This window comes from Panthera pardus, unplaced genomic scaffold (genome assembly GCF_024362965.1).
Source record: "Panthera pardus isolate Hobbes unplaced genomic scaffold, ASM2436296v1 HiC_scaffold_8, whole genome shotgun sequence".
In the NCBI taxonomy this organism is placed as follows: Eukaryota; Metazoa; Chordata; class Mammalia; order Carnivora; family Felidae; genus Panthera; species Panthera pardus.
The window spans coordinates 533,146-547,150 of NW_026527013.1; the positions used below are offsets into that span (position 1 = coordinate 533,146).

The 14,005-nt window shown below is 66.9% G+C and overlaps 1 protein-coding gene across 2 annotated transcripts; it reads left to right on the forward strand.

Annotated features, from left to right (window-relative positions):
* Positions 1–965: 965 nt before the first annotated feature.
* On the forward strand, positions 966–13,721 carry ARHGAP45 (Rho GTPase activating protein 45). Of its 2 annotated transcripts, none has more exons than XM_053898428.1 (23): positions 966–1,746; positions 2,640–2,967; positions 5,728–5,871; positions 6,084–6,168; positions 6,272–6,344; positions 6,447–6,510; positions 6,600–6,737; positions 6,816–6,880; positions 6,987–7,097; positions 7,187–7,267; positions 8,718–8,900; positions 9,083–9,220; positions 9,322–9,512; positions 9,615–9,739; positions 9,825–9,908; positions 10,049–10,135; positions 10,228–10,400; positions 10,710–10,898; positions 10,992–11,129; positions 11,226–11,452; positions 11,538–11,730; positions 12,413–12,521; positions 12,862–13,721. In XM_053898428.1, the coding sequence occupies exons 1-23, from the start codon at positions 1,657–1,659 to the stop codon at positions 13,182–13,184; spliced, it is 3,339 nt and encodes a 1,112-aa protein (XP_053754403.1). In that variant the 5' UTR covers positions 966–1,656; the 3' UTR covers positions 13,185–13,721. The 2 variants fall into 2 exon arrangements, with proteins under 2 accessions (XP_053754403.1, XP_053754402.1); XM_053898427.1 differs by lacking the exon at positions 966–1,746 and adding an exon at positions 1,829–1,952.
* The last annotated feature ends 284 nt before the right edge of the window (positions 13,722–14,005 follow it).

The window sequence follows — 14,005 nt, forward strand, 5'->3', positions numbered from 1 at the left end:
CGGGAGTGGGGGCAGGCCTCGTGCCACGCCCACAGCACCCCGACTCCTCACTGGGCTCCTCGAGGACCCCAGCACCTCCTGTGTGGGGTTGCTGGGAGACTCCGGCAGCCCAGTCGCAGGCTCTCAGAGGATCCATCGCCCTGGAGGAAATAGAGAATTCATGGGGTGAAACCGTGTGTGTGTGTGTGTGTGTGTGTGTGTGTGTGTGTGTGCGCGCGCCCGCACGTACCCGCGCGCGCACAGGCTGCAGGTCAGTCCAAACGCGGCTCTCCATATGCGTCTGGACACTGGCCCCTGTTCCCCGAGTGTCCCGCACGTGTCCCCCGACACTGATGCAATTTTGTAGGGTACATGTGAGAGTCTGGCTGTGGCCGACTGGACCCCCAGCTCTGGGGGCCTCTGGTGGACTGGGGACTGGGGGTCTCACGTGCAAGGGTGGCCTTCCATAGAGCCTGGACACTGGTCACTGGCCCTCACGTGCCCATGTGGGCCTGGCGGCTGAGGGCAGTACCTAGGAGAGCCTGGTGGGGAGGAGGAGGCCAAGGCTGGGGAATGTTCCAGAAGACTTGGAAAAGCCCATTGGGGGTCGCCCAGACCTCAGGTGTCCTGACCAGGCCAGACGTCTGCCAGCCAGCCCTCACCCCTGAAACTAGGCCCCAGAGCAATGGGTGCTAGGATCCTCAAGGGGCTTCCCAGCTGGGTTTGTGGATGGACCCGGGCCTGGAGAGGCGGGTTTGGCACCAGAGGCTGTGGTCTGCGGGCCCTGTGCCCTGTAGACCTGCCCCTCCCACCAGAGGTCAGTGGGGTCAGTGTTGGGGAGGGAAAAGGGGTTGTTGGGGTTTGGGGATGGGGTGGGACTCCAGAAGTGAGAAGAATGGGGGAGGGGAGAAGCCTCTGACTGGTGAGGGGTCTTCAAGAGAAGAGGTGGTTGGAGGAGGGGAGCGGGGGTCCCTACACGTGGCTGGTCTCGTGGCTGGGTAGCCTCAGGCTTGTTTCCAAAGACGCCTCGTCAGCGCTGCTGCTTGGCAAGTGTGATGGTCTGTGTGTGTCCCTGGACTGTGGGAATAGGGCTGGGGACAGTGGCCTGCTGTGCCCTGTGCTGCCCGGTGGCCAGAGGAGGGAGGACGGGGGGCCTGGATAGCGTGTGTCCAAGCTCAGGGTCTGAGAGGGAAGCCCTGGCCTGTCCATTCCACGTGCGGGCTTCATGACGTCCGAGCACGTGTCCCTGTGCACGCGTGTGTGCGTACTCCTGGCCGCGCCTGGGCGTCTGCGTGTGCCCTCGCCACACACCGGGGCATCAGTGCAGGGCGCAGGCACCCTGGCCAGCACATGCGCAGAGCTCCCGAAAGCGGAAGCTGGGGGTGGGACCCGGGACCCCACCTTCAAGCCCACTGTGAGGAGGGCCAGGCTGAGGCCAGGGAGGGTGGGGGGCAGGTCTGCGTCTCTGTCACTCACCGCCTCCGGAGGCCTTTTCCTGTCGGGGGGAGGGCCCGCCAATGAGGGCTGGGCCTGTCACGTGGGCCTGACAGCTGGGGAGGGGGTGGCCGGCGGCAATGTGGCCCCGAGGCAGCCAGGAGGGAGAGCTGCAGCGTTGAGACCCCCCAGCCTGCGTGACCCCGGCCCGCCTGTCTTGGGCCACTGGGCCCAGGTCCCACCATGTTCTCCAGGAAGAAGCGGGAGCTTATGAAAACCCCTTCCATCTCCAAAAAGAACCGGGCGGGAAGCCCCAGCCCACAGCCCTTGGGGGTGAGTGAGCCTCTGTGGGGAGCGCAGAGCGGGCGGGGGCCTTGGAGTAACACCCAGGCGGCAGGGGCCCAGGGGCGCGTGCCTTGTGCTGGGGGCCCAGCAGCTCCATGCTGGGCAGGCGGGGGACTCACGCCAGCTACAGCCCCCACCGGGCTGGACTGCATGGGCCACGCAGGAAAGGCCGGGACCCTGGCGTTCAGCTCACGGTAGGAGCGCGTTGGGTTGACCCCCACATCCCTCTGCTTGGACCAGGGCCGGCCGTGGGGCCCGGGGAGTAGGTGGGAGGGTGCCCGGGTCGGGGCGGCATTGGGCCTGGGGCTCCGCAGGGCGGTGGTCAGGGAACCTGGGGGCAGTGGTGCCGTCGGGGTTTGAGAGCCATAGCACAACCACTGCGCCCAAGGGTTAGAGGTGCAGAGCACAAAACAGGGCCGGGGGGTGCCTCCCTCGGGTCTGGAGAGCCACGAAGTTTGGGGACACTCTACAAGGCCTGGGCGTGTCCGTGGGGCTTGGGGGTCTACAGGAATCGACAGAGGTGTCTCCACCAGGGAGGAGGTGTGTGTGCAGCAGCCAGAGGGGGCTGCAGGGGCTGAGGACCCCCTCCCGGCCCTCCCTGCCCCACCAGGAAGTGGGGTGCCCCTCCCCCACGCCCTCACAGGCCCCACCCCTGGCTGTGGTTTGGGCAAAGACGGTTGTTTGTGAAAGAGCTGGGGAAGAGGATGTTGGGTAACAGGTGTGGGCGGAGCAGGGCACCAAATCTCAGCCCTCTGACCTCTGGCCTCTGATCCCCGAGGGGTCAGGCCGAAGACCCTCCGGAGCCCCGCTGTACTTCTGGGGAAACCGAGGCGGTGCCTGGGCCGGAGCACCTGCGTCACCCTCCTCCCCCGCCCTCCCAGGAGCTGCCCAGGAAAGACGGGGCTGATGTGTCCCTCGGACCCAGCCTGGAGCCACCAGGCGCAGCCTCAAATGCCAAGGCCACGGGTACACTCAAGCGGCCCACCAGCCTGAGCCGCCACGCCAGCGCTGCTGGCTTCCCGCTGTCCGGATCCAGCACCTGGACGCTAGGCCGGGGCCACCGCAGCCCTCTGACCACCACCAGCCCTGCCGAGCTGCCCCCCGAGGGGCCGTGCCCCGACACCGTGGAGGACATCTCCCACCTGCTGGCCGACGTGGGCCGCTTTGCCGAAGGCTTGGAGAAGCTCAAGGAGTGCGTTCTGCATGACGGTGAGAAGCGGCAGGGGCCCCGGGGGGCTGGGTGGGGGGTCAGCGAGGCTCAGAAGGCGATGCCACCGCAGCTAGGGCTCCGAGGGGTGTGTAGGAGTTGGGTGGCCACCAGGAGAGAATGGCACCGGGGCAGAGGGAACGTCACGTGTGCAAGCTCAGACCCAAGATGGAGATGTGCTTAGGGGAACAGGTTTCGGGGCGTGTGAAGCGTGTGGTGAAGGACCCCAGACGTGATCCTGCGGGCAATGGGGGACCACAGGAAATGTCAGAGCCGGGGCTGGACAAGGTCCGCCCTGCAGGTTGGAACCCGTGTGGACTGGAGGTGGGCTGAGGTCTGGCCGGGGACAGATTCGGGGGGACGAGGGGGGGAGCCAGTGGCCTGCGGGATGGCAGTTCCGTTTTCTCCTGCGTGCGGCGCTGACGGCCCAGCTTCCTGCCGAGTTATTTTCATCCGCTTCCTGTTTGTCCCTGGCACCTCGTGCGCAGCCCGTGGCCCTGCCCGCTCCTCCCAGAAACCGCAGTGCCGGGACCGTGCCAAGTGCTCTGACCCGCTCCCCCAGGCGCCTGCTTTACAGATGAGGAAACAGAGGCCCCTCGTCGGGCCCTGACCCCCCGGGCTCTTCCAGCCAAGGAGGGGCGGGAGCTGGGATCCGACCTTCCCAGCAGCGGAGGCCTGGCCCTGCTGGTCGGGAGGTGGGAGCCCCCCAGGGTTATCTGGTCCAGGCGGGGGCCGGAGCTGTTTCCTGGGGAAACTCTCTAATCTCAGTTCCTGGTTTCTCTCGATCGGATCCCTGTGCTTCCTTGGAGGCCGGGCCTGGGCGGGGCCGAGCCAGGCTGCGTCCTGAGGGAGGTTGGGCCCGGGGCAGGGCGCCCTTCTACCCGCTTTGGGCACCTGCGAGAGAGGATGTGGGTTGAGTCTGGGCCCTTCCCCTGCTGGGCCTCCTCCTCTGAGCTCAGGTGTCTCTTCTGTGAAATGGGGCCACGACGGGGCCTGCGGGGTAGCCGGCGGGGGTCAGATGTCCTCGGCATGCTGTGATGGTTGTGAGGACAGTAAGACCCACTCTGGGTGGAGCCCCAAGTGAGGGGACAGTGCAGGGTCCCCTGGTCCGGCTGGCAGCACGTCCGGGGCACCTGGGCTTTGCGGGGCCGGGGCAGGTGCAGGTGTGGGGAAGGACCTTCTCGGGAAGGGGTGTGCCTGTGACCCCCGCCCCCCATGGCTGGCTTCCCTGGCTTCCTGAAGCTCCCCCCCCCCCCAAGTCATCTTAGGCAGCGAGCGTGTGCTTGGGCGTGAGGTGCTGGGGTCTCCCCGGAGGTGGCTTTCAGTGGGGTCCTCAGTGCCCACGAGGCTCTACCTGGTGTCTTGAACGTCGTCTGCCAGGCTCGGAGTCGGGGTGCGGGGGCCACAGGAGGTGAGGCTGCCTCCGTGTCTCGTGTCTGCAGTCGGCCCTTCTCCTTCCACTGACTCCTGTGGTTTTAATGGCGTGTGTTTTGCACACAGTGTCGTCTGCACACACGGTAACGAAGACTGTGGGGGAGCGCCTGGCTGGCTCCGTCCGTAGACATGTGGCTTTTTTGTATTTTTTTTTTTTTATGTTTATTTTTAAGAGACAGAGACAGAGTGAGCAGGGCAGGGTTAGAGAGAGAGGGAGACACAGAATCCAATGTAGGCTCCAGGCAGACAGAGCCTGATGTGGGGCTTGAACCCACGAACCACGAGATCATATCCTGAGCTGAAGTCGGACACTCCGGCGACCGAGCCACCCAAGCGCCCCGTGACTTTTTTTTTTTAGTGATTTTTTTTAAAAAACATTTAAAAAATTATTTTTATTTTTGAGAGTGTGTGCGCACGAGCAAGGGAGGGGCAGAGAGAAAGGGGGACAGAGGACCCCGAACAGGCTCGGTGCTGACAGCAGGGAGCCCCACCTAGGGCTTGAACCCACGAACCACGAGATCGTGACCTGAGCCAAAACTGGATGCTTAACCGACTGAGCCACCCAGGTGCCCAGAGTGTGTGCCTCTTGATCTTGGGGTTGTGAGTTCAAGCTCCAGGTTGGGTACAGAGATAACTTAAAACTAAAATCTTAAAAAAACAAAACAAAACCGTTCATGGAGGGCACTTAAAGGCACGTTCCAAAACACAGATCTGATCTTGCCCTGCTTTGCTCTAGCACCTTCTATGGCTCCCCATTGCCCTGGAGATAAGGCCACCTGGGGTCCTCCTGTGTGGAGTTCTCATACCTGCAGGGGTAGTGAACACAGAAAAGCTCCATCATCCTTGAGAACGCCCTGCCCCTCTCTGTGCCTCAGCTTCCTCATCTACAGAATGGGGATGATGACCGCACCTGCCTCACGGGGTGGTTGGCAGGGGAGAGCAGATCGTGGCAGGAGGCAGGGCGGGTCCAGAGCTGGACAGCAACTTGAGCAGCCCTGTGAGCTTGTGGCAGGAAAGGGGACCGGTGGGCTGCACGGAGGAGGGGGCACCAGGCCTGCAGCTTGAAGGACGAGCAGGAGTTTGGTCTCTTGAAGGACATGAAGAGAAAGTTCTGAGAAGGGACTGCCTGAGCCGTGGTCTGGCCTTTGTGGCCCTGGCCCGCAGCCCAGAGGGGCTGTGCCTCACCTGAGGCCCCACAGTGAGCTCTGCCCTCCCCACCTCTGCCTCAGTCTCCCCATCCTGGGACAGGAGCCCTGAGGAGGGGGCAGGCCCCTGGCTCTCCTGGGGCCAGGCGCCTCCTCCCTGCTCACACCCACCGTGCCCCACAGACCTGCTGGAGGCCCGCCGGCCCCTGGCCCACGAGTGCCTGGGGGAGGCCCTTCGTGTGATGCGACAGATCATCTCCAGGTTCCCGCTGCTCAACACCGTGGAGACGCTCACTGCCGCGGGCACCCTCATTGCCAAGATCAGAGGTCAGCCAGCCGGGGCAGGGTGGCGAGGGCTCCGGGGAGGGCTGCCCGGGGGAGGGGGCGTTCGAAGCGGGTTGTGAAGGGCGCATGGCAGTTTGACAGGCACGGCCGCCCTCCTGCTCCCCTGGTCTGGGAGCTCCCTTCAGGTGGCCGCAGGCAGGGGCGGTCACCTCCAGAGGTGGGTCAGCCGCCTCGTCCTTGTCTCTGCCCGCCAGCCTTCCATTACGAGTGCAACAATGAGTCTGACAAGCGGGAGTTTGAGAAGGCCCTGGAGACCATCGCAGTCTCCTTCAGTAGCACGTGAGTGCCGTGGGGCTGCTGGGGCGAGGCTGGGGAGCCCGGGGCCGCATGTGTCTCGGCCCTCACCCTGCCCTGCCCTGCCCTGCCCTGCCCTGCCCTGCAGCGTGTCCGAGTTCCTCATGGGGGAAGTGGACAGCAGCACCCTCCTGTCGGTGCCCCCTGGGGACCCCAGCCAGGTGAGCAGGGTGGGGTGAGTCACTCCCGTGTCCTCTGGGGGCCGTCCCTCTCTGCCGGGGGGTGGGAGGGGGGCGACTCACCCGCGTCCCCCGCCCACACAGACCATGGAGAGCCTGTACTCGCAGGGGAGCGAGGGCTCCACCCCCAGCACCGAGGACTGTGACGGTGAGACACGACGGGCGGGCGGGCGCTGGCCCGGCGGGCGGGGAGGGAGGGAGGGGGGCGTCGGGCCGGGCTAAGCGGGCGCCCCGCAGGCTGCCTGCCCCCCGAGGAGGTGGACATGTTGCTGCAGCGCTGCGAAGGCGGTGTGGATGCTGCGCTGCTGTATGCCAAGAACATGGCCAAGTACATGAAGGACCTCATCGGCTACCTGGAGAAGCGGACGATGCTGGGTAAGAGCGGCCCGGGGTGCGGGGCCGGGGGAAGGCGCCGCCCCCGCAGCCCCGCACTCACGCCGCCCCCGCCCGCAGAGATGGACTTCGCCAAAGGCCTGCAGAAAATCGTGCATAACTGCAGACAGAGCGTCATGCAGGAGGTGGGGTCCCTGGGGCCTGGCTGTGAGTCTCCACACCCCCCAGAGGGGCCACAGGGAAGGGGGGCCGCCCGGGCCCTCCTCCGTGACCGCCGCCCCCACCCCGCAGCCGCACATGCCCCTCCTGTCCATCTACTCCCTGGCGCTAGAGCAGGAGCTGGAGTTCGGCCACAACATGGTGCAGGCGGTGGGCACGCTGCAGAACCAGACCTTCATCCAGGTGGGCCTGGCGGGCGGCCGGGCGGGCGGGCGGGCAGGCCGGGGGTGTGCCAGGGCCCCCCCTCGCTCACGGTCTGTGCCCCCCACCAGCCCCTGAGCCTGAGGCGGCTTGAGCATGAGAAGCGCAGGAAGGAGATTAAGGAGTCATGGCACCGTGCCCAGAGGAAGCTGGTAGGCCAGCGGGGACGGGGTGGTGGGAGGGGCCCGGCGCTGTGGCCTCCTGTGCCCGCAGGAGGCTGGCAGTGGCGCCCGAGGGGGGCGCGGGCCCTGCGTGGGACAGATCCCGGGCTGCCACCCGCGGCGGTGCAGAGAGGAGTGGGGAGCCCGTGCGCCCCCCGCGCAGGCGCAGCGGGTCTGGTGTGAGCACCAGCCTCCTTTGTGTCTCTTTTCCCCAGTTTGGTTTTAGACTTTTCCAAAGCGGGAAGCATCCGTGTGTTTCCCAGCTACGTTAACGGGGCCTTCAGTGAAAACCTCCCCGCCCCCCCTTCCAGCAAGTGCCCCTCCCCTTCCGTATGCTCGCCAGCGTGTCGGGTTGGCTCTTCTGCTCCTGGCCCTTTACACCCCGTCCCCGTGGCCGGAGGCTTGGGCACCTCAATCTGGGGGGGGGGGGGGGGGGGGGGCGGGGAGGGGGGGCATCTTCCGCTCCAGGTGCTCAGCTGTGGAGGCCACCGGACTTAGTTCACTAAATCCTACTGCTACCTTCCCGTCACCGCTGGGCTGTTGGCGTTTCAGGCACCAGCGCTGTGACACCTTGCGTCCGTCTCTCGGACCTGCGACCGGACATTTATCTCCGACGGGTGCCCAAAGCAGGACGGCTGGGGGCGGGTGTGAACGTGTGAGCCTCTCCTGAGCTCCCTCTGCTTCCCTCCTCGAAACACTTGTTTCCTGCCCTTTGTTCATCTTGGGCTGGATGATGCCTTCTTTCTTTCTTTCTTTCTTACTGATTTGTCAGAGCTCTTGACGTACTAGAGATCTCAGCCCTTGCTGATGTGAGTTACGGCCCCCCCCCCCCCCCGCCCCGGTTTATCGTCTTTGGCTTTTGACTCTACCTTTGGCCCTGTTTTGCCAGCCAGAAGCCTGAGCGTGTCAGCGGTAGCCTTTTCTTGTGTGGTTTCTGGGTCTGTGTCCCATGTTCAAGGCCTTCCCACAGCGAAATGGTTTTCAGACCCTCTCCACGTTTCCCCTGGTATTTGCACAAGCTAGTTTCTGTACGTTTAAGCCTCTGACGGCGCAGGCTGGGGCGTGGCCCCCAGAAGACTCGCCATGTTTCTGACCAACCCTCAGGGCGCCCGGCTTCCTGCCGGGGCGGCTTACACCTCTCCTGCGTAGGAGGGGAAGTGAGAGACGGGAGGGTGGCCACCACTCTGGCGGGGGCGGGTGGAGGTCTCAGCTGCGGGGGCTGTGATGTGGGCACACCGGACGCCCGTTCCTCCCAGGGTCCGTAGGCAGGCGTCCCCTCCTGTTCTCCTGTCCACTCTTGGGTAGGGCCTCTGTCTGCCCCGCAGGGCCGTGGGCACAAGACGTGTGGGTGGCTGATGGCGGTGGTTGGGGACAGGGGCCGGGAGGCGGAGCCCAGCTGGAGCCCGGCTCTGGACTGGCGCCCTCACCCTCCTGCCCGCAGCAAGAGGCCGAGTCCAACCTTCGCAAGGCCAAGCAGGGCTACGGGCAGCGCTGTGAGGACCACAGCAAGGCCCGCTTCCTGGCGGCCAAGGCCGAGGAGGAGCAGGCAGGCACGGGGCCCGGGGCCGCGGCCTCCAAGACCCTGGACAAGCGGAGGCGTCTGGAGGAGGAGGCCAAGAACAAGGTGAGCGCAGACAAGGAGGGGGCCCCGGCGGCAGAACCCCGCGGCACCGGCCCAGGCTGCGTGTCCCGTGGGAACGCGTCCCAGCCCGTTCTGCCGCCTCGGTTCCTGCGGCCGGCCTGGCGACGTCCCGGGGGCCGAGGCCGGGCTGAGGCATCTCCGGGCACCCCTCTGCCCCCATGCAGGCGGAGGAGGCCATGGCCACCTACCGCACGTGTGTGGCCGATGCCAAGACGCAGAAGCAGGAGCTGGAGGACGCCAAGGTGACGGTGCTGCGGCAGATCCAGGAGGTCATCCGGCAGAGCGACCAGACCATCAAGTCGGTGCGGCCCCGCGCTCTGGCCACGGGCGGGGGGCAGGGGGGCCCTGGGCCCGGTCGGTGCGGCCTACCCACCCGCCTGCCCGCCCGCCCGCCCGCCCGCAGGCCACCATCTCCTACTACCAGATGATGCACATGCAGACGGCCCCGCTGCCCGTGCACTTCCAGATGCTGTGCGAGAGCAGCAAGCTGTACGACCCCGGCCAGCAGTACGCCTCCCACGTGTGCCAGCTGCAGCGGGGCGATGAGCCCGACGTGCGCTACGACTTCGAGCCCTACGTCTCCACCAACACCTGGTACGGCCAGCGGCACGGGCCCCGCGGGGGCCGGGCTTCCCGCCGGCCTGCAGCGCCTCTGTGACCCCCGGCCCGTCCCCTCCCTCTGGCTCCGTCCACCAGGTCTCCGGTCATGCGCACCCGGAAGGGTAGCCTCAACGTCAGCGACGCCGTGGGGACAGAGGCCGCTGGCGGTCCCGAGGAGGAAAGCGGGCCCACCGAGGGGGCGCTGGCCAAGGACCGCAGGGGTGAGCGCCTGGCGCAGTGCGGGGTGGGTGTGGCTTCCCCGCGCCCGCCCCCCCCCCCCCACTGGAGACACGCCTCCTTCTGCAGGTGGGTGTGGCCACCAGGTGCACAAGTCGTGGCCCAGCAGCACCGCAGACTCCGACGGCAGCCTGGACCCCGGCCCTGGCTCAGGTGAAGAGGCCCCCGCCTGCCGGGCGTCTGGGGCAGCCGGAAGGGGGGGGGGGGGGTGTGATGGGACGCTGTGGCGGCCGTGAGCCCTCTGGGGAGGGTCCCTCGTGGCTCGGGGTGCCCGACGCCGGTCTCCCGTGCAGGGGACTTTAAGAAGCTGCAGCGGATGTCATCCGGCGAGGAGCTGGCGGACCAGGACGGCAGCGCAGGGGCATCAGCCTTCGAGCAGGGTGAGGGGCCCCCGGGCCCGGTGTCAGGGGGAGGCCGGTGGGCCCGGTGCTGGCCTGCGGCCTCGAGGCTGACTGCTGGCCCCGCCCTGCAGCCGACCTCAACGGCATGGCCCCCGAGCTGCCGGTGGCCGTGCCCAGCGGGCCCTTCCGCCACGTGGGGCTGTCCAAGGCGGCGCGAACGCACCGGCTGCGGAAGCTGCGCACGCCAGCCAAGTGCAGGGAGTGCAACAGCTACGTCTACTTCCAGGGCGCCGAGTGCGAGGAGGTGGGTCGAGCTCGGGGGACGGCTGGGGCTACGTGCTCGGGGGGGTCCGCTCAGCTGGGAGCAGAGGGGAGCATCTGGAGACCGCAGGGCCCCGGGGGAGCGCCCAAGGCCCGGAGGCAGGACCGCCGGGCTGTCGGCAGGAAAAGCGAGGCGTCTGGAAGGAAGGAGCTGGGGTGGCAGGCACAGGCGTGTCCCCCCAGCCGAGGAGACAGAGTGAGCCGGGGGCGGTGGCGCTTCCGGAGACGCCACGAGGGAGTGAGGGTCGGGAGGGCGCTGGGAGGGGGGCCGCTGACACGCCGCCCGCCGCAGTGCTGCCTGGCCTGCCACAAGAAGTGCCTGGAGACGCTGGCCATCCAGTGCGGCCACAAGAAGCTCCAAGGCCGCCTGCAGCTCTTCGGCCAGGACTTCGGCCAGGCGGCCCGTGGCACGCCCGACGGCGTGCCCTTCATCGTCAAGAAGTGCATCTGTGAGATCGAGCGGCGGGCGCTGCACACCAAGGTGACCAGCCCCGGGGCAGCAGCGGGGGGTTCGTCCTGGGGGGGGGGGCGGAGGCGCGGCGGGCGGGGGCCGTGCTGACCGCGGCCCCCACAGGGCATCTACCGGGTCAACGGGGTGAAAACGCGCGTGGAGAAGCTGTGCCAGGACTTCGAGAACGGCAAGGAGCTGGTGGAACTGTCCCAGGCCTCGCCCCACGACGTCAGCAACGTCCTCAAACTCTACCTGCGCCAGGTGGGGCCGAGTGCCCGCTGAGCCGGGACCGGGGGTGGGCGGGGGGAGGACTGGCGGGCTGGGGGCCTCTGACCCCGTCCGACCCGTCACCCACAGCTGCCCGAACCGCTCATCTCCTTCCGCCTCTACCACGAGCTCGTGGGGCTGGCCAAGGACAGTCTGAAGGCGGAGGCCGAGGCCAAGGCGGCGTCACGGGGCCGGCCCGACGCCGCCGAGAGCGAGGCTGCAGCCGTGGCCATGGCGGGCCGGCTGCGGGAGCGCCTGCAGGGCCTGCCGCCCGAGAACAGGGCCACACTGCGGTACCTGCTGCGACACCTGCGCAGGTGAGGGCCGGCCTGGCAGGGGTCCGGGTTGTGGGGGACCTGGGGGAGCCATTCACACCTGCTCCCGCGCCCGCGTGGCCCCCAGGATCGTGGAGGTGGAGCAGGACAACAAGATGACCCCGGGGAACCTGGGCATCGTGTTTGGACCCACGCTGCTGCGGCCAAGGCCCACCGAGGCCACCGTGTCCCTGTCCTCCCTGGTGGACTACCCCCACCAGGCCCGCATCGTGGAGACCCTCATCGCCCACTACGACCTGGTCTTCGAGGAGGAGCCCGAGGTGCCTGGGGGCCAGGGGAGGGTGTTGGCAGACCGCAGGGCTGCCGGCTCTGAGCAGGGGGCCGGGCCGGAGGCAGAATGACTGACGCGCTTGCTTTGGGCCGGGTGGTCAGAAGTGGCCTTGGAGGCATCTTTTAAGCAAAGAACTGATGGAGGAAGGGCTCGACCCTTGAGGGAGAGCCACTGTTGGTGCAAAGGCCCTGTGGCCGTGCCCCCCCCCCCCCCCCCCCCCCCAGAGCCCACCGCGGACCTCGCGTTCGGCCCGGCCCCGTGGGTCTCCCGTCTCCGTGCCGCCTACAGCACATCCTCACGCTCACGTGCTGCCCAGCTGGGTCCAACCTGCCAGCTCAGCTGGCTGCTGGGTTTTAATCTCGTGCCGCCGTTCTCCTGTCCGCCAGCCCCGTCTGCTCTGTTCTCGAGCCTCGTGCTCCCGTCCCCGTGGAAGGCCCTCTTCCAGGGGGTGTGTGTTCGGGGCGGCAGGGCACACTGGCGTCCACACGGGACCTCGGCCTTGCCGGCCGCGGCCTTCTGCCCCAGGTGGGCGAGTCGCACCTGCTTAGCGACACCGGGCACAGTGGCATCAGGCCATCCGCGCGCCGGGTGTTTAGTTAACCAGACGGAGAACAGAGCCTGGGAGGGGCCAGAATCCCGGACCCCGGCTGACCACATTCTGCCGCCCACAGGAGGACGCGGATGACCGGCGGGCTGAGGATGGGGTACAGGCGCCATGCCCGGAGGCGGGTGCAGGGGCTGCCCTCCCGCTGCGGGAGGAGCCTGCAGACGGGGGTCCAGGTGAGCGGGGCAGCCTGGATGCCCGCTGGCAGACCATGTGGTGTTAGGGGGCCACGTCAGGGGCTTTGGAGGCCACACGCCCCATGGGCAGGGACATCTCCTATATCAACTCTTAATTTGTTGCAAATGCCAGCAAAGAGACGCCTTTTTGAGGTGTTCTGTAGATACCGACGTGGGTGCCCTGGGCCTTGAGCCCGCACCTCGGCCTGCGGGTGGGTGGTCCCAGGGCGGGGAGCGGGCCGGGCGAGAGGACAGCAGGTCAGGCGGTGGACCCCAGGTCCCTCCTGGTCACGGCGCAACTGGCCTCTCTGCCCCCACCCCACCTTCCTTGGCTTCGCAGAATCCCAAGTGGCCTCCAACGACTCCGACTCCGAGGGGGAGGAGGCCTCGGAGTTGCCGTCCCCGGCGGGCAGTGGCGCGTACCGCCTCAGCTTCCTGGAGAAGCAGGGCAGCGAGGCCAGCGTGGAGGAGGCCCAGGGCAGCGGCAGCGGCAGCGAGGAGCAGCTGGGGGCCGGGGCCGGGGAAGGCCCGGCAGAGCAGCTTTCCGAGTTCAACACCAATCAGTGCAACAATGTGGCCGAGGTCGGACTGCCCGTCACGTGGCTCCACGATGGGCAGATCGCAGCGGGCACCGGCCACGAGAGGCAGCCCGAGTTTGTGTAGCTGGGGCGCGGGGCGTGGGGCACGCCGTGTGTTCCTGGCTCCCATCTCTGTGGGTGTCCAGTTACCGGGAGGCCACGGGAGGCCTGGCCTCTTCCTTCAAGCCCATACCGGTGAGGGCACTGCCGGCTGCCTCTTCCACAAGCTTCCGGGGCACTGGGTGAGGCCGAAGCCCGCTCCGTCTGCCTGTGTGCCCTGGTGACCCGACCCAGCCACGCTGGGAGATCCTGCTGTCCAGTCGTCCGGGGACTGACCGTGTGCTCAGAGAAGCCTCGGACGTCCCTGCCGCACGGCCCTGCCCCCGGGGCCAGCTGCCCCGTGGGCCTACAAGCTCTGCCTTGACCTCTCACCGCTGGGCCACCACCGAAGGCCACTCCGAAAGCCAGACAGCAGCGGCCAGTGGCAGCACCACGCCCTCGCTTTCCTGGAAAACCGAGTCGGGACACGTGGGGTTTAGGCGCGTGGTGAGCTCCATCTTGGTCACGATGTACGTCTTTCACATGCACATTTACTCTGCTTAAAATAAAGTTTAAAATCGGAGCCTATCTTCTCTGGTGGTGGCAGGCTGGGGGTAGGGACACAGAGGACACAGAAGTTCCACTACAGCTGTGTGAGCTCCAGTGGCCTTTGAGACCAGCTGTGCAGACACAACCTCAAACAACCACTTCATAAAAACTTCTAGCCCAGCACCGTTCGGTAGAACCTTCCAGATGAAAGAAATGCTGTCCGTTCACCGTCCAGTGTGGCAGCCACGAGCCCTGGAAACGGGGCCAGTGTGCCTGAGGAACAGTTTAAATTCTGTGGCCACCTTCGGAGACGGCAGT

Bases quoted from the DNA above. Each gene is read 5' to 3' on its own strand.
- ARHGAP45 (XM_053898427.1), top strand. From the start codon at position 1,854: ATGCTGGGCAGGCGGGGGACTCACGCCAGCTACAGCCCCCACCGGGCT. The intron at 9,221-9,321 runs GTGCGGCCCCGC...GCCCGCCCGCAG, and splicing joins GCGACCAGACCATCAAGTCG to GCCACCATCTCCTACTACCA. The intron at 9,909-10,048 runs GTGAAGAGGCCC...TCTCCCGTGCAG, and splicing joins GGACCCCGGCCCTGGCTCAG to GGGACTTTAAGAAGCTGCAG.